Here is a 19,433-nt window from a genome sequence, read left to right as displayed (position 1 = left end):
TTTTAGAAAAGGCAGAGGAACCAGAGATCAAATGCCAACGTCTGCTGGATCATCAAAAAAGCAAGAGAGTTCCAGAAAAAACATCTATTTCTGTTTTGTTGACTATGCCAAAGCCTTTGATTGTGTGGATCACAATAAACTGTGGAAAATTCTGAAAGAGATGGGAATACGAGACCACCTGACCTGCCTCCTGAGAAATCTGTATGTAGGTCAGAAAGCAACAGTTAGAACTGGACATGGAACAACAGACTGGTTCCAAATAGGAAAAGGAGTATGTCAAGGCTGTATATTGTCACCCTGCTTATTTAACTTATATGCAGAGTTCATCCTGAGAAATGCTGGGCTGGAAGAAGCACAATCTGGAATAAAGTTTCCCAGGTGAAATATCAATAACCTTAGATATGCAGATGACACCACCCTTATGGCAGAAAGTGAAGAAGAACTAAAAAGCCTCTTGATGAAAGTGAAAGAGGAGAGTGAAAAAGTTGGCTTAAAGCTCAACATTCAGAAAACTAATATCATGGCATCTGGTCCCATCACTTCATGGGAAATAGATGGGGAAACAGTGTCAGACTTTATTTTGGGGGGCTCCAAAATCACTGCAGATGGTGATTGCAGCCATGAAATTAAAAGACTCTTACTCCTTGAAAGGAAAGTTATGACCAACCTAGATAGCATATTAAAAAGCAGAGACATTACTTTGCCAACAGAGGTCCGTCCAAGGCTATGGTTTTTCCAGTGGTCATGTATGGATGTGAGAGTTGGTTGTGAAGAAAGCTGAGCACCAAAGAATCGTTGCTTTTGAACTGTGGTGTTGGAGAAGATTCTTGAGAGTCCCTTGGACTGCAAGGAGATCCAACCATCCATCCTAAAGGAGATCACTCCTGGGTGTTCATTGGAAGGACTGATGTTGAAGCTGAAACTCCAATACTTTGGCCACCTCATGCGAAGAGTTGACTCATTGGAAATGACCCTGATGCTGGGAAGGATTGAGGACAGGCGAGAAGAGGACGACCAATGATGAGATGGCTGGATGGCATCACCAATTCGATGGACATGAGTTTGGGTAAACTCCAGGAGTTGGTGATGGACAGGGAGGCCTGGCGTGCTGTGATTCATGGGGTCGCAAAGAGTCGGACACGACTGCGCAACTGAACTGAAGTCAAATTTATTACACATTGCCTTTCTTGGATGATGCTGAACGTAGTTTTTCTTTGATAACTCAGGCTCATCCCTGTGTCCACATCCTCACAGACTATCAAGATTAATAATTGTATATCAATGAAAGAATTCACTTAATAGTCAGCAAATACATACCAAGTGATACAGGGTGTCAGGCATTGGATTGGATTGGGTTATGTGTTGAACAAAACCAGATGTGGTCTCTGACCTTATGGTATAGAGTCTAACTGGGTAAAAATGGTATCAACTGAAGAACCACAGAATTAAATGTGTAATTTAAAATCCTATGACTTCCCTGGTGGTCTAGTGACAAGCATTCCATGCTTTCCCTGCAAGGAGCCCTGGTTCAATCCCTGGTCAGTCAGCTAGATCCCCCACACTGCAACTAAAAGATTCTGTGTGCCACAACTAAGACCTGGCACAAGCAAATAAATACACAAATAAAAATTTTAAAAGTAAATACTAAAAAAAAAAAAAAATCCTGGTGGGACTTCCTTGGCAGTCTAGCGGATGGAAGTCCATGCTTCCAAGGCAAGGAGCTCAGATTAGATCCCTGGTCAGGGAACTAAGATCCCACATGCCACAAACAAAATGTAAAGAAAAATTTTAAATAAATAAAATCCTGGTCAAGTGCTATGAAGAAAACTCTTTGCATGGTTAAATAGTTCTGAAATTAGATGGATCTGAGATCAGTCCCAACTGTAGAACTTGGTAGCATTGTGATTGTAGGCAACTTTCTAAATCACAGCTAAAATGCAAATAGTTTGCTTGCTGGGTTATTGTGAGGATCAAATGAGAGAAGTTTGATATAATTTTATTCTTGTTTTTACTCATGTATTATCTACCTTCCTGGATGAGAATGTAAGCTCTGTGACAGTAGGAATTTTTCTGGTCTGTCTTCTTAACTGCTATTTTCCTGACATCTAGATCCGAATCATAACATGGATATGAATAACTACTTTTTGAATGACTGAAATATATTTTAGGAATTCTTACAAGTAGTCAGCATTCCCCCCAAAATATTTTGTACTTATTTGCTTTTTCTCTGTCATATTCAGATTGATATGTTGTTAATCTCATGCTGCCTCCTGCAATTCTGCTTCCTCTCATCTAATTTAACTCTGGACTAGAAAATCAGATAAACAAAGTCAGAATGGTAGAAGTGCCTGTCCTATAATAAGAGATTATGAAGTAAAAGATAAGGCCTCTCTCTTAATAGTAACAGGAGTGAGCTTTCATCCATGAACTCATTGAGATCTTTTTTGGTTATCTAAAAGGCGTTTGAAATTTCAGCTGTATTCTGTATACTTGGATTTACTAAATAAGTAAACTCGTCAGTGCTTCTAATAAAGCATTCTCATTCTAGCTTTATATCACATCATATCATTCATATATATATGTGTGTATATATATATATATATATATATATAGTTAGGTTTAAGAAATTTTAATTTTAATTTTTTAAAGTTTGCTTACCTATTCTGTGTTATTATTTTTAGTGGACCACATAGAACTTAATGTTTGATACATTTTTTTCTAAGTATTTAAGATAATTTTTACAACACCCTAATGATCTGTTCTTATGTCTAAAGTAAATTCACTTGGTTAATTATTTTTCAGGGCAGCTGTTTTGCCCACTTTTCATTCATTGATTCCCAACCCCCATCTCTTATTTAATTGCAGTATCTCCCAGAAGTCAGAATTGTTTTTTTAGCTTTATTAATCTTGGCATCAGGGTTTAAGATGAGTCACCAGGCACTGAGCAACTGAAAAGACTGAATCTTCAAACAAATGAAGCATTACATTTTATCATTATAGAGATAGTTACTTGTTTTTAGATCTCATACTCTAAAATGAAGATAAAATGTTGTAAGTGCATCTTCATTTACCCCATGGGGTATTATCTCTGGGAAAGTAAATTTCTACTTGAAATAAGGTCTAGAATTTTTGTTGTTGTTGTTTTGCTTTAATGGGTCCCAGAATATGAGATGAAATTAAATTCCAATGAATCATTGTCATGCTATTTATTTCCACAAATGATAATTATCTCACAAAATGTAATGATTCTTTCTAATTGGGCATCATAATTGAAAAACTGCAGCTGAACTGATAAACTAATCACATATAAAGTAATTCTTTTACCCTCATAATATTTTCAATAGTCCCTTCTCAGTTATGAGAAAACATTGTTAGCAAATTCTAGGCTGAAGTTTTCAAACATAATTTTGAGTTTCTGTGACATTAGATATTGTATCAGTTAGATGTACAATATCAGTAAAGAAATAAAATGTCTCCTGATGTGTTTTAAAGTAATACCAGTAGGATTTATTTTCTTTTGTAAAAAGTTTACTTTTCCCTTTTAACCTCTATTAATATAGTCTTAAACTTAATGTTATAAGAAATGTTTAAATTGTGATACGGCCACTGGAAGACATGTCATATAACTGTTAAAAAAAATGATCTGTGTTAAAAAGATGTGGTTATATAGGAATGTACTTCCTTTAGAATGTTAGGTGGAAAAAATCATTGTGACACCATGGTGTCACAGAGAGTCAGACACAACTTACCAGTTGAACAGCAACAGCCTTAGACCCTCATAGTGGTATGATTTTATAGGGGAAGAAAAAGAGACTTAAAGGAGAAAAATCAAATTTTTTCCTAATGCTATATTTGTGTTTAGGTGCGAGGATTTAAAAAAGTATTTTAGAATTTTTCAGATTTTTTCTCTTTGCAAATTTTCCTTTAAAATGAAAAAAAAATAGTGAAATATTAGAAAGTCTCAATTTCAAACTATATTCCATATGTCAGAGAAACAGCTCAGAGATTATACTGAAGAATCTGAGCTGTACTCCCAAACTATAGGTTAGTTAGAAATGTTTGATAGATTTTATGTCCCTGATAGCTATGTTGGTAAAGAACCTGCCTGCAATGCAGGAGACTCCAGTTGGATTCCTGAGCTGGGAAGATCTGCTGGAGAAGGGATAGGTTACCCACTGCAGTACTCTTGGGCTTCCGTTGTGGCTCAGGTGGTAAAGAATCTGCCTGCAATGTGGGAGACCTGGGTTTGATCCCTGGGTTGGGAAGATCCCCTAGAGAAGGGAAAGGCAACCCACTCCGGCATTCTGGCCTACAGAATTCCATGGACTTTATAGTCCATAGGGTTGCAAAGAGTTGGACACAACTGAGCGACTTTCACTTCACATTCAGAAAAAAATATAGCTCTCATATTGGCTTCCTAGTCTCCTTGCCATTATACTCTAAAAAGTCCTCTTGAAATTAAGAGCCAGAGGTGGGAATGGCAGATGGCTCTAAAATATTTGATCTCTTTTCCTCTCAACTTTTATTATGTAAAACTTGAACATATAGAAAGCATAGAAAAGTGAATCAGATTATTCCTAGCTTAAATAGTTCTCAAGATTTTGCTACTCATTTCAGCTATTTCTCTTCCTGATATATTTTTTTCCTATGGACTTAAAAAAAATAAATTTTCATATTTTAACTATGAAGACTTCCATCTATTTCTTTGATAAACTTCTTGTCAACATACCCACCATGTTGTTATCATCTGCTTATTTTTTATTATTCTTATAATATTTCAGTCGTAATTTATCACTATTATAAAATTCTCTATCCATATTCATATTTTGCAAGTTATCTCAAAATCCTCTTTTTATGGACAGTTTATTAGAATCAGGACCCAAACAAAATCCATATTACATTTGGTTATTATGTCTCCTAAGTCTCTTATTCTTAAATAGCCACTTCAAAATGTGTTATAAGTTCCTAATGCCAAAAAAGACTGCAATTATAGATGACATTTTAGTGTTCTTATAAAATTAATATAAGTTCATTGTACAATAACTTAAAAATTCATGAGCTATCAAGAAGAAAATGGAAATAACTTGTATTACTCAGAGTATATTTCCTTCCTATCATTTTATACATAATTTTCATTGTTGAGCTCTACTGGAAGTTTTTTTTTTTTTTTCCACAAGGAAGGAGTTTATTTTCACACGGAAAGATAAGGTGAAGGCAGCCAGTGTATGCAGTAGAGAAACAAACTCCCTTGTTTTTTTACTGCACCACTGTAGATGTCATGCTGCTGCTGCTGCTGCTGCTAAGTCGCGTCAGTCGTCCGACTCTGTGCGACCCCATAGACAGCAGCCCACCAGGCTCCACCGTCCCTGGGATGCTCCAGGCAAGAACACCCGAGTGGGTTGCCAGTTCCCTCTCCAATGCATGAAAGTGAAAAGTGAAAGTGAAGTTGCTCAGTCATGTCTGACTCTTAGCCACCCCATGGACTGCAGCCTACCAGGCTCCTCCATCCATGGGATTTTCCAGGCAAGAGTACTGGAGTGGGTAGAAGTTTTATATCTTATTTCAATAGTATATCTGAAGCTTTTTATACTTCTTTTCCATTTTAATGGCTGCGTAAAGATGTACCTTAATTTTCCAGAGTAGGTAAATATCTTAATTTTTTTTAGTTCAGTTCAGTCACTCAGTCACATCTGACTCTTCGCAACCCCATGGACTGCAGCACGCCAGGGCTCCCTGTCCATCATCAACTCCCAGCGTTTACTCAAACTTAGGTCCATAGAGTCAGTGATGCCATCCAACCATCTCATCCTCTGTCATCCCCTTCTCCTCCCACCTTCAATCTTTCCTAGCATCAGGGTGTTTTCCAGTGAGTCAGTTCTTCACATCAGGTGGCCAGAGTATTGGAGTTTCAGCTTCAGCATCAGTCCTTCCAGTGAATATTCAGGACTGATTTCCTTTAGGATGGACTGGTTGGATCTCCTTGCAGTCCAAGGGATTCTCAAGAGTCTTCTCCAATACCACAGTTCAAAAGCATCAGTTCTTTGGCACTCAGCCTTCTTTATGGTCCAACTCTCACATCCATACTGGAAAAACAATAGCTTTGCCTAGACAGACCTTTGTTGGCAAAGTAATGTCTCTGCTTTTTAATTGCTGGCTAGATTGGTCATAGCTTTTCTTCCAAGGAGCAAGCGTCTTTTAATTTCATGGCTGCAGTCACCATCTGCAGTGATTTTGGAGCCCAAGAAAATAAAGTCTGTCACTGTTTCCTTTGTTTCCTCATCCTTTGCAATGAAGTGATGGGACCAGATGCCACGATCGTAGTTTTCTGAATGTTGAGCTTGAAGCCAACTTTTTCACTCTCCTCTTTCACTTTCATCAAGAGGCTCTTTAGTTCTTCTTCCCTTTCTGCCATAAGGGTGGTGTCATCTGCATATCTGAGGTCATTGATATTTCTCCCCACAATCTTGATTCCAGCTTGTGCTTCCTCCAGCCTGGCATTTCGCATGATGTACTCTGCATATAAGTTAAATAAGCAGGGTGACAATATACAGTCTTGATGTACTCCTTTCCCAATTTGGAACCAATCTGTTGTTCCATGTCTGGTTTTAACTGTTGCTTCTTGACCTGTATACAGATTTCTAAGGAGGCAGGTAAGGTGGTCTGGTACTCCCATCTCTTGAAGAATTTTCCACAGTTTTTCATGATCCACACATAGAAGAAAATAATAGAATGGGAAAGACTAGAGATCTCTTCAAGAAAATTAGAGATACCAAGGGAACATTTCATGCAAAGATGGACACAATAAAGGACAGAAATGGTATGGACCTAACAGAAGCAGAAGATATTAAGAAGGTGGCAAGAATACACAGAAGAACTATACAAAAAAGATCTTAATGACCCAGAAAACCACGATGATGTGATCACTCACCTAGAGCCAGACATCCTGGAGTGTGAAGTCAAGTGGGCCTTGGGAATCATCACTGCAAACAAAGCTAGTGAAAGTGATGGAATTCCAGCTGAGGTATTTCAAATCCTAAAAGATGATGCTGTTATCAACAATAACAACCAAATGTAAGTGTTGTACTCAATATACCAACAAATTTGGAAGACTCAGCAGTGGCCATAGAACTGGATAAGATCAGTTTTCATCCCAATCAGAAAGAAAGGCAATACCAAAGAATGCTCAAACTACCACACAATTGCACTCATCTCACACACTAGCAAAGTAATGCTCAAAATTCTCCAAGCGAGGCTCTGACAGTACATGAACCAAGAACGTCCAGATGATCAAGCTGGATTTAGAAAAGGCAGAGGAACCAGAGATCAAAAATTTTTTAGAGACACATCTAATTTAGAAGGCATTTTACAGTGTACTCCAGCATTTCCTTGTTGCTACAGTTGAAGAGGCTTGTATTTATGAGTGAATAGGGGGGTGTAATTTTCCTACTTAATTCCTTGAGTAGGGAAAATGGGCTGGTCAAGGCACTGTTTTCTCTATATGTAGTAGATAATGCCTGGATCTTGATCCACTGCTTATTTGAGAGGAATGCTTGTTTTTGCCATGTGGAAGACAAGTAATGCCCCAGTGGGCCATTTTAATGAGTTTCTGTAAAGTCCTATTATATGTAATTTCTTTAAAATATAATTGAGTATATCTGAGTAAATAATGTGTTCATTTCTCCAAATATTATCAAGAAAAGGAAAGATAGTAAATTCAACTATTGGCAGGACTCTGGGCATCAGGGCAGATTTGGAAAAGGTTGCCGCCTACTTCAGCTGCTATAGGTTGAGGTCATCAAAGAACTCCAAAAGATGAAAAGTAGACTTGAAATAGAGGTTACAAATTACTCAAAAATAGTGATTCTTAGGTGTGTACTTTATGAATATGTCAGTTTCATAGGGATCTTATAACAAATCAGCACAAAGTGTGTGGCTTAATATAGCAGATATTTTTTCTTTCACAGTTCTGGAGGCTAGATGTTGAAATCAAGGTGTCAGGTAGGGCCATGCTCTTCCTGAAGGTTTAGGGCAGAATCCTTCCTTGCCTTTTCCTGGCTTCTGGTAGTTCTGGCAGTCTTCAGCATTTTTGGCTTATAGACCATTTCTCTTCTGTCTTCACATGTGTGGATGTTATTCCGTGGGATCTCTTCCTGAACTCTTTTGTCTCTTCTTATAAGAACACCGGTGACTGGACTTAGGGCCACCCTAATCCACTCTGACATCATTTTACCTCATTAATTACACCTGAAAGTCTGTATTTCCAAGCAGGGTCACAATCTGAGGTTCATGGTAGATGTAAATATTGTGACAACACTCTTCAGCCCCATATAGCAAGTATGGGTATTTGTATATAAGAGTAGATTGGGAACTGGCAGGCTATCATAATCTCTTAGATAATAAACATTCTAATTTTCTTCTCCATGTTGAGTTCTGCTTTTTTTAAGTGTGTTTAGTATAAGAGTACATGAATGTGGGGGAAATGTTGAAAAGTACTAAAACAGTATTTTAAAATTCTGTGTTGAATACTTGTTTTCTTGAGATTAGAAGATAAAAATAACTGTATGAAATCTTGTCTGTGTTTTTATGGTTTTAGCTTTCTAAATTTATAGCCAGGCCCAAAAGTTTCTTATTTACTAAAAGCATTTGAGCATGGCATTATAATGATTATTCCAATCCTTCTAAGAATACAGTTTGGCTTAGGCAAAAAGTTATGAAATACTTGAACAAGTTACTAAAAATCCTAGACTATCTTTCATTGAGTTTATTATAAAATAGATTGAAATTAGACTGTTCTTCCTTGTTTATTCACCATTTTGTCCACCACCAAGATGACACCAAGAACTTAGGAAATATATGTCCCTGTAAGCCCATATCTTTAGATTGTTTTATTAATTTTGATACAAGTGAATAACATTTGCAGAAATTGATTTTGGTAGGAATTAATATTCAAATATCAGTTAAAAGATTAAATGCTTCACTTCTGGGCCTTTGGTTTCTGTAGTAATCAGAGTAAAATTTTCATTAAAAAAAATTCACTTGAAAATTCCATTTATACTCTGTAAAAGCAAATTGAATGCCTGTCGCTATTCATAAATATCTTAACTGCTAAGATTTTCTAGAACTGTAATAAACAATCAGTTATATCATAAAGTCATTACTGTTAGAAAAATTAGGCACTGTTAATAAAACATGAACTCATGACTTAGAATATTTTCTTTGATAAAACTCTTGGTCATTTTGCACTTTTTAAAATAGAAGAAAAAATTTAAACTTTATCCATGCTTTCTCTTTTACAAATCAAAATATCTTACAGCTCTCATCTGCTTTATTATACTTATACATTTATAATGGGCATATATGATTATAAGATAAAATAAAGTACATCATAGCTTACTATCAGAAACTAACTTTTGTAAGTCAAAGTTAAGAGATTTAGAACGGAACTCAAGGCAGTGTAAATATGTCTTATTTTTCTAAATGCTCTCTTGTAACCTTCTATTTAAAGCTTCTTTTGGCTCTTAAACTATAATGTTCCATGTTTACTCATTCACTAAACTATTTAGGTAAGGTATGTAGTGTTACATGCTTCCCGTATAAGTTATGGGCTTCCCTGGTGGCTCAGATGGTAAAGAATCTGCCTGCAATGCAGGAGACCTGGGTTTAATCCCTCAGTCCAGAAGATCCCCTGGAGAAGGAAATGGCAACCCACTCTAATATTCTTGCCTGGAGAATTCCATGGACAGAGGAGCCTGGCGGGCTACAACCCATGGAGTTGCAAGGAGTCGAACATGACTGAGCAATTAACCCTTTACATTATGTGGTGTTATATACATACCCTGTGCAAAGCACAGAGCTGGAGTGATAAATCTGAAAATGTGTATATTTCTCCATTCATTCTATAAATATTTATTGAGCATTTGTTATATGCCAAGTATAATATCAAGAACTTCTGATAAAAAGTTAAAACACAGTCTCTGTATTACTTATAGTTTTAGAAAAGGAAAAAGACACTAATCAGATAGTAACACAAATAATTGTAAAATTGGCATCATGAAAAATACTATGAAGAAAAGGTGAATGGTACTGTCAGAACTCATAAGGGAATTTAACTGTCTTCGGAGAGACTATGCAAGGGCTCAAAGACTTACCTGAAGTACTAACTTTTGAACTGAGAGCCAAATGGTTATTGGAAATTACGTAAGTGAAGGAGGATGTGAGAAAATTCCTGGAAGCAGATATTATATATAGTAGGTCTTGTACTGTAGTGAGTGTGAGTTATTTGGAATTAAAAGAGGCAACGTGGCTGGAACACAGGGAAGAAGAGGGAGTGTAACACATGAGGAGGCTGAGAGAGCCAAAGTCAGGGGCCAGACCAACCAGGGCCTTTTCCGCTAAGGATTCAAGTATTTTTCTCAAGAGCAATGAGAAGGCTTTGAGAGATTTTAAGCAGTGTAGGCATGGGAGGAAAGGGTAAGACAGGACCAGATTTGTTATCCTGAAAGATTAGAAGGGACTGGATAGAAAAAAGTGTGAATGAGGGAGAGCCAGTTACAAGAGTATAGGAAGAATTCTGGCAGAAAAAAGCTTGGGTTAAGAGAGTGGTAGTGGAAATGGAGAAAGGTGTAAGCCTAAAAACCACCCTCATTTCTTCCCCCTCCTCAATTATTTTGTTTATTATAGAGCCAAATTGTACTATCTGCCTATTACACAGAGGCCCTAGGCTATCCTTTTGGAGATTTTTATTGTTCTCTGAACAAAAGCTTCTAGTTAGAAATCTAAAGGAGTGTGATTTGTGTCCTTACCTGGTACTACCCCACTTGTAAGCATGCTATTTCAAAATTATATGTTGATATTTTTTGATAATTTTTGTGACAATTATGACGGTACTTGGCAGTGGCTTATTGTATCCTCAGTTTCTGAGGTTTCCTCAGTGTACCCACAACTCAGTGGGAAAACTTGGCCTTGTCTCTTATTGAAATGTTTTTTTCTTCCTGGGTTTTCTCCTCCTCCTCCCATGTCTCTTACATCTCCTGCATTGGCAGGCAGGTTCTTTATCTCTAGTGCTAGGTATTCGATTATTATCTCCTGAAGGGAAAAACAACCTTGGATTATAGAGTCACTTAGGCAGTGTTATGTTGTCCTCCAAATAATTTCCTCTTGTTCTCCTTTTCAGTAAGATTCATTCTCTTTAGTGTAAATCATTGGGCAGAATAAGTGAGTTTATCAGTGGCTTGAAATAACCCTTTACAACAGCTTCCCAGGTGGCTCAGTGGTTAAAGGATCTGCCTGCCAGTGTAGGAGATGCAGGTTCAATATCTGGGTTGGGAAGATCCCCTGCCGGGCTACAGTCCATGGGGTCGCAAAGAGTCTGACACGACAGAACGACTAATACTTTCACTTTTATCAATTATTTATAAAGTGACTTAGATGCCAACTTTCGTGAGCTTTTTCCAATGATACTGTATTAGTCTTTGAATCTTGAAAATATAACATTTAGTGACACAAATGATAAGCTTTCCATTTATCTTTAAACTAGCCTGTGAGCCTCTCACCAGTTCAAAAGCTGAGAGATGTCATTCAGTGAGAAGACAGTGGCTCACCTCCTTATAGGAAACAAGTGCTTATTAACAACTAGAGAACTGAACAGAGGAAAGAATTGGTTAACTGTGCTCCAGACTGCTAGAACAAAAACTCTTCATTATCCCTAGACATTACCCAAGCAATGTCTCTTTTAAGGAACCAGTGTCATCTGCCTAGAGATATTTCTCACTTGCTAGAAGAGCCACCTTTTGTGCTAGATCTACTCCTACATTCCTGAGTCCTCACTCTCCTGATGTGATCACCTCTAGTACTAACCACCTACTGTAACTGGTCTTCTTCCTGATCTTGGTTCACTTCTGTACCTGACATGCTTAGTACCTAACTTGATACTGGCTATCACCTATGCCTTCTGTTTACCCTTTACGTGGTAGCCCAGGTCAAAGGCTGGTTTCTCAAGAGCAGACTGTTACTTAGCACTTTATACACTTCAGGTTTTTATAGTAATACATATGATATATTACAGAAAGTAACATCAGTATATGAGTCTGGACCTGTTAATTTGAGAGTATTGGTATATCTTAAACCTTTCTCAGATAGACAACCTTTAGAATATTTATTAACTGATAATTAAAACATTCATGACTAGAGCTCTCTGAAGACTGAAGTTAATATTTTAAAAATAAAATATTTATCATCAGATTTTTTTCCCTATACTGGTCTGGCCAATAGACATACTCAATTATATATTTGTATGTAATCACCAAATTCCATATTTTATTATTCTCTTTTGCTTTCACCAACAGAAGCCATTCAGATACCTTTATTTCTAGTTTCTTACTACTGTATAAAGTGTTCTTGAATTACTTGCTTTATCTGAAAGATAATAGAATATTTTGCAGCTGTAAATATTCAAAGCTAGTGATACAGCTATAGAAAAACCATATCTTATGTTTACCTTTAAACACTGATTCTACTTGAACCAAATAGCATATTTAGAATTTATTTGTGATTAGCAATAGCACATATGGATTCACTTGTTGATCTTAGAATGCTAAGTTGGCTAGCTTTTGTTTATATAAATAAGGTTGAACTGGTAGAATATTTTATATGTAATCACTGATATAAATAAAGTTAAATTTATGTGGTGACAAGCATTAACTTCCTCCTGATGTTCTAAAATATTTAAATATTTAAAATTAATATGAGGGATAATTATAAAATTATGCTTATTTTCATGTGTAGTTTGTGTGATCTGATAAAATATTTTATAGTTTGTGCCTTCTGTGTCATCAGAAGTTTTAAAAACCTCTTAAAATGTAGACAGATTGCATCTTTGTTTCAGAATTCCCTGAAAAAATATGTAATGCTTATGTAAGAGCAGCTAATGATGTAGTGATGAGACTTTAGCCTTTTTAAAATCTACAATCCTGTGTAAATTCACCCTTATTGAAAAAGAATTTGACGTAAATACTTTTTAGAGTGTAATATTCATGAATTGTTGATTTACAGTGACATTTACATTGTACTGGTGAATTCATGTGAGCATCTCTAACCTATGGGATATTTATTTTGCAGGAGAAAATACAGATTCTGTTCTCACAACTTGAAATGTAATTTTCCATTAATATTGATTCTTTCATCAGTTGTTACCACAAAATTGGCTAAAATTAATGCTCCTCTGTCATAATAGATCAAGGTGATTTACATTTAGTTTTCTTTGTCTTTGTTTGTTTGTTTTGTTTTATTCCCTCCACTCCCCAATTATTTCATGGCATTTCAGTGCTTCAGAGAATTTAGATGAGCTCTCTTCCTCCAGTAGCTGGTTACTTAACCAGAAGCACAGTAAGAAAAGGAGAAAAGACAGGACAAGACTGAAATCTCCCTCCTTGACTATCACGAGTACAGCAGCTCGAACAAGGCCACTTCAGAGTTTCCACAAACGAAAGCTCTACAGATTGAGCCCAGCATTTTATTGGACTCCACAGGTAAGGTTGCCTTTGGGAAAACATGAACAAAAACTTTACTGTCCATATATTTCACAAGTGACAGGATATGAATTGTACATAGTTATTTAGAAGAAGTGAGATTTAATAATTTTTTTAACATAGTATTGTATTCTGAAATTCTCACATTTCCATTTTTTTACATCATGCTTAAACTAATCTGAAAGAAAATTACATATCAAGTTGATTTTAAAATTCTACTAGTAAGAGTAATAAGGAAGACACAAGCATGTTATATATTTGTCTTTTGCTTAGTAAAGAAAATGGTAAAAATCTACAGCGCTGTAGTTATTTTGAAGGAAATGACATTGGTCTCCCTTTTAGGCTTGGTATTTGTTAAATCTGATGAGCACCCCTTTTTCATATAAGCAGTGAAAGTTGAGATGACCATGCTTACACTTTTTACAAATAAAATATGCTTTACTAAAAGCATTCATTTTGAAAAGCATGTTTTTCATTTATTAGCAAAATGTTAGGTTTACATCTTTCAGTACATATCTTAAATAAACTGTGATGGAGGGCTAAATAAGTTCTCTAGTTATCATTAGGTGTAACATTCTCTTTTTCTATATTTTAAATAATATGTCAGAGGAAAGGAATTTATCTTTGCTTTAGTATTGTTTTTGAAAGTTACTACATTAGCTATTTTTAAATATATGTCTTTAAAAAAATCAAGATGCTTTGTTTCATTAGAAACCAATTTCAAATTTGGTTTTATAGGATCCTTTTATAAATAGGACTATGAATTCTGACAAATTAATTTTTATCAATAATTTGATTTTTGCCATTTTGTAGTTCACATATTAGTATGCTCTCTCAACTTGAAATTTTTCAAAGTTTTATTTCAGAATTTTCAGAAATTTTACATAATTAATCAACCTAATAGGAAAATATTTTATTTAAAGTTTTTATATAAGAAATTATACTTTATTTAACAATTTTTATTTAAAGTTGCTATAAACAATGAATATTTGAAATTGATTCTATAATTTCATAGTTATAAATAGAATTGTCTAAGAGAAATATTTCACATATAAATAGGCCTTAATATTCTGACTGGAAGGAATCTACTTGAATAATTTAGAGGATTTGCTCAGTATTGCTAACATACTATGTATCCCTTAGTAATGTAAAGATTGGCTTGGAAAAGTGAACGAATTTAAAACTTTCAGTAAACAAAGGAGAAACAAGTCTAATATTATTGTTACTAATAGGCCATATAATTTATCATATTCCAGTCATAATGCTAAGCATATTCAGTACATTATTTTTTTTTAGTCTTCAAACATATAACTATGAGGCATTATTAATCCCACCTTTAGATGCAGAAATTGAAGTTTAGGGAGACTAAGTAACTTTCCCAAGGTCATATAGCTAGTAAGAAATAGGTCTGATTCCAAAGCCCATGTTTTTACCAATTAATATTTACATTGGTAACAAAAAAATAACCCAGATGTTTTTTAATCAGTTTTATTGAAGTATAGTTGATTTACAATGTTGTGTTAATTTCTGCTATACAGCAAAGTAATTCAGTTATACACACACATATATTTTTTTTCTTAATATTCTTTTCCATTATGGTTGTCATAGGATATTGAACATAGTTTTCTGTGCTATACAATAGGATCTTGCTATATAAAAGCTTACATCAGCTAACCCCAGCCTCCCACTCCATCCCTCCGCCAACTGTGTCCCTTTTAGCAACCACCAGTCTGTTCTCTATGTCTGTGATTCTTTCTGTGTCATAGTTAGGTTCATTTTATCATATTTTGGATTCCACATGTAAGTGATATCATATGGTATTTGTCTTTCTCTTTCTGATATACTTCACTTAGTATGATTATCTCTAGTTGGATCCATGTTGCTGCAAATGGCATTATTTTGTTATTTTTTATGACTGAGTACATTCCATATACCACATCCTCTTTATCCACTCATCTGTTGATGGACATTTAGGTTGCTTCCATATCTTGGCTGTTGTGAATAGTGCTGCTGTGAACACAGGGCTGCATGTATCTTTTTGAATTAGAGTTTTGTCTGGATTTATGCCCAGGAGTGGGGGGTAATTCTATTTTTAGTTTTCTGAGGAACCTCCATACTGTTTTGCACAGTGGCTAAACCAAAATTTTTGTTTGTTTGAAATCAGTAAAGACTGTATATTTGGGGGTTGGAGAAGGGCTTGGTTAAAGGCACTAAGAAATGCACCACAAAAGATTGGTTTTGAAAGATAAACCAAATTTTGAAAGGGTTTGTGTCAAGATATAGAAAGCACTTGAGTAATTGAAACAGAGATGGAAAAAATGATGGAGAACAGCAAATGCCACCACCACTAACTTATCCTCTACATTTCCAGGATGATAGTTATTTACTTTTCTAAGTTTAAAAAATATCATTCCTCTCAGGAAGGCTTCCTTGATATCCCCACTATGGGGTATATATTGATGTGGCACCCTGTGTTATAATGATAATCCATTACTTTATAATAATGTTCCATTTGTTTTTCTCTCTTCTCATTACATTGTAAGTTTTTTGAGAACAGATACTGAACCTGCAGGCCTTAAACAGTAACTTGTCAATAGTATATGCTCAAAAAATAATTAATGTGTGAAAATTAATATAGTGGCATGTAGGAAGATATTTAAAAGGCAGTGGAAGACTGAGAATTTATGTGTGTGTGTGTGGATTTGCTTTGTGAAAGGGTCTAGAACAATAATGTCTAATAGAACTTTCTGTAATGATGGAAATGTTCTATAATTATCTGTGCTGTCCAATATGGTAGCTGCTAAATACATGTATCTACACATGAAATGTGACTAGTGCAGCTGAGGAACTGAATTTTTGTTTCTATTAATTTTGATTTAAATGGCCACATTTGGATAATGACTACCAAATTGGATATGACAAGTCTAAACCCAAACTTGCCGTGATGGCAGTGAGAACACCTGGCACTCATTCTTGTTTTCTAACACCATTCCGTACTGAAAGGAAATATGGATTGTTAGAGAAGTGGCTGAAGTCCAGGCTTGGGAAAGAGGGTATATAAGATAGGCCTGGAACATCTTATTGTTACCAGAAGGCAGGGACATATTTTAAAAAATGATGATGGCACGTCAAGAAAAATAAACAAAAACCCAAGAGCTTGTTTGAACAAGCTTCACTCCCACTGGCCAAATCTGGGGCTCTTTGAGCATCAAAAGAATTAACAGTAATGAACCCAGTGAAAAAAAATAGGAAGCCATGAATCTATACTGATGAGAAAGAGGGAGAGAGAGAGGATGGGAGGGAGGGAAAGGGAAAAAGGAATACTTTTACATAGAGTAGGATTCTAATTAATGTAGAGTGAGTAGTGAAATGAGACAATCATTGCAGTAATCATAGTAAAAATTGGTTGGGTAAGAGTCAACAGTGCATGAAAAGTCTGGGGGCAGGATTCAGGTGAAGTGTGATCAGGAGTAAGATTAATATTATCTTAACTATATGGTAGAGAACCAGACAATAATCTTGTGTGAGTGACAGAAACTAATATGGGAAGGATACAATATCACTATGGGTCTGATACAATATCACTACGAAGTATTCTGACCAGAGATACATAACCTGAATTTAGTCTTGAGGAAACATCAGACAAAGCCAAAATCAGAAACATGCTATTAAGAAACAAAAACTGGCCTGTATTCTTAAAAAAAAATTAGTATCATAAAAGCCAAGAAAAGCTGAGGAAATGTTTCAGATTGAAAGAGAGACTTAAGATATTTGACAACTGAATGAATATATGATTCAGGTCACAATTCTTTTGGAGGGAAAAGATTATGGGGACAATTGAGAACTATTGATGGTAGGTTATATTAAAATATTGTATTGTATTGATGTTGAATTTCCTGAGTGTACTACTTTACAGTGATGTGAGAAAATATCTTTATTCTAAGAAATACACATAAAATGTGTATAGGGATGAAGTGACTAAGGCACCCTTATTATGTAATAAATTAACTCCTATGCATCTGGCATTGTGCTAGCTATGTAACATCCTTGGTAGAATTTAGAAAATAATTATTTAAATAATTTTCTATAGTGTTTAATCTAATAGGGTATTGGTTGAGAAAAGCTTATATAAAGGGCAATGCAGAGAGGTGGGAGTCTTCTGCTACCAGTAGCATATAGCAGATAGATGGCTGATCAATATTCTCATCGCAACAATTACATGTAAAAGTTATTTTAAAAATCATCATACTGTTCAAACATTAGGGGCGACTTCTGGTTTCAGCTCCAACATATAAAGAGCTTGAAAGTTGATACTCTTGTCCTTAGAGCAAGAAGAGGTGAACAAACTGAAAATTGGTGCCTTTTCATGAACCCATCAGAGAATTGAGGTTGCAGGGCAAACTGCCACCCTGAAAGATGGCGAGAGAGGCAAACCAGAGTCACAGCCAAGATCTGGAGGAGAAACCACAGCAGTCACAAACTAACTGGTTGTTGTTTAGTCACTCAGTCGTGTCCAATTCTTTGCAGCCCCATGGACTATAGTCTGCCAGGCTCCTCTGTCCATGGGATTTCCCAGGCGAAAATACTGGAGTTGGTTGCCATTTACTTCTGCAAGGGATGTTCCCAACCCAGGGACTGAACCTATGTCTTCTACATTGGCAGATGGATTCTTTACCACTGAACTCATTTATTGACACCCTAACCCCTAGTGTCTTAGGGGTTATTTGGATATAAGTTTTCTGCAGACATAAGATGAGGTAATTAGGGTAGACCCTAACCCAGTCTGACTGGTGTCCTTATAAAAAGGGAAATTTTTATACATACAGAGTGAATGCCATGTGAAGATGAAGACAAATCAGAAGCAATTCCTTGCTTCTTTTATAAACCAAGAAACACCAAAGATGGGCAGCAAAAACCAGAAGCTGGGGAGAATAGAACCAGTTCTTCCTGTCTTCAAAAGAAACCAGTCTTGCTGAAACATTGATCTGACTTTTAGCCTCCAAAACTATGAAACAGTAAATTTCTGTTGTTTAAACCACTCAATTGTGGTACTTTGTTATGACAGAGCTAGCAAACTATTACAGTGACCTTATTTGGAAATAGAGTCTTTGAATATATAATTAAGTTGAAGATCTTGAGGTAAGATCATTTGGGGGTTAGGATGGGTCCTAAACCATGTGACTGGTATGCTTATAAGAGAAGAGAGAGAGAAGTTGGAGGCACAGAGATATAGAGAAGAAGGATTTGTGAGGATAGAAGCAGAGATTAGAGCTACGGAATAGGGAACATCAGGAGCCACCAGAAGCTGATAGATGCAAGGAACAGTTCTCCCCTACAGCCTTCAAAGGATGCTCAGCCCTGATAAAACCTCAATTTTGGACTTTAGGCCTCCAGAACTGTGAGAAAATTAATTTCTGTGATTTTAAGCTGCCTAGTTTATGGCAGTTTGTTATGACAGCCCTAGGAAACTGATACAGAGTTTGGTTCCTAGAAGTAGGATACTGCTTTAATAGATACGTAAAATTGTGGATGTGACTTTGGGATTGGGTAATTGGATCCAGGTTGGAAGAATTTTGAGGTGTGTGATAATCAAGTCTAGATTCTGATGAAAATTCAGAAGGGAGTGAAGAGGATAGAAGACAAAGGTGCTGTCATCTTAGAGAATAGATGTATTGTCATGAACAGAATGTTACTAGAAAGAAATATGAATGTTAAAGGTGATTCTGGTAAGATTTCAGGAGATGTTACTAGAAACTGGAAGGAAAGTGATCCTTGTTATAAAATGGTAGAAAAGTTGGTTGAGTAATACTGTACTGCTGAATGGAAATCAGAACTTGTAAGCATTGAATTCTTGGATATTTACCTAAGCAAATTATCAGGCAAAGTGTGGAAATTGCAGTCTGGTTT

The 19,433-nt window shown here is 35.8% G+C and overlaps 1 protein-coding gene across 32 annotated transcripts in view; it reads left to right on the top strand.

Annotated features, from left to right (window-relative positions):
• The window catches only part of KANSL1L (KAT8 regulatory NSL complex subunit 1 like), a 124,835-nt gene that overhangs the window by 73,955 nt on the left and 31,447 nt on the right, over positions 1–19,433 (top strand). For 23 of the 32 annotated variants that reach the window (XR_014080222.1, XR_014080224.1, XR_014080220.1 and 20 more), the window contains one exon: positions 13,322–13,526. Coding sequence is in view for 18 of the 32 variants with exons in the window: in XM_081582704.1 (XP_081438830.1) it covers positions 13,322–13,526 (205 nt within the window). In the remaining 14 variants the exon portion in view is untranslated. The remainder of the gene's footprint in view (positions 1–13,321; positions 13,527–19,433) is intronic. The other 9 variants (XR_014080231.1, XR_014080230.1, XR_014080233.1 and 6 more) reach the window with 2 other exon arrangements.

Source organism: Giraffa tippelskirchi, chromosome 3 (assembly GCF_054371585.1).
Source record: "Giraffa tippelskirchi isolate mGirTip1 chromosome 3, T2T-mGirTip1v1.2.pri, whole genome shotgun sequence".
NCBI lineage: Eukaryota > Metazoa > Chordata > Mammalia > Artiodactyla > Giraffidae > Giraffa > Giraffa tippelskirchi.
This window is presented reverse-complemented; position numbering and strand designations above follow the sequence as displayed.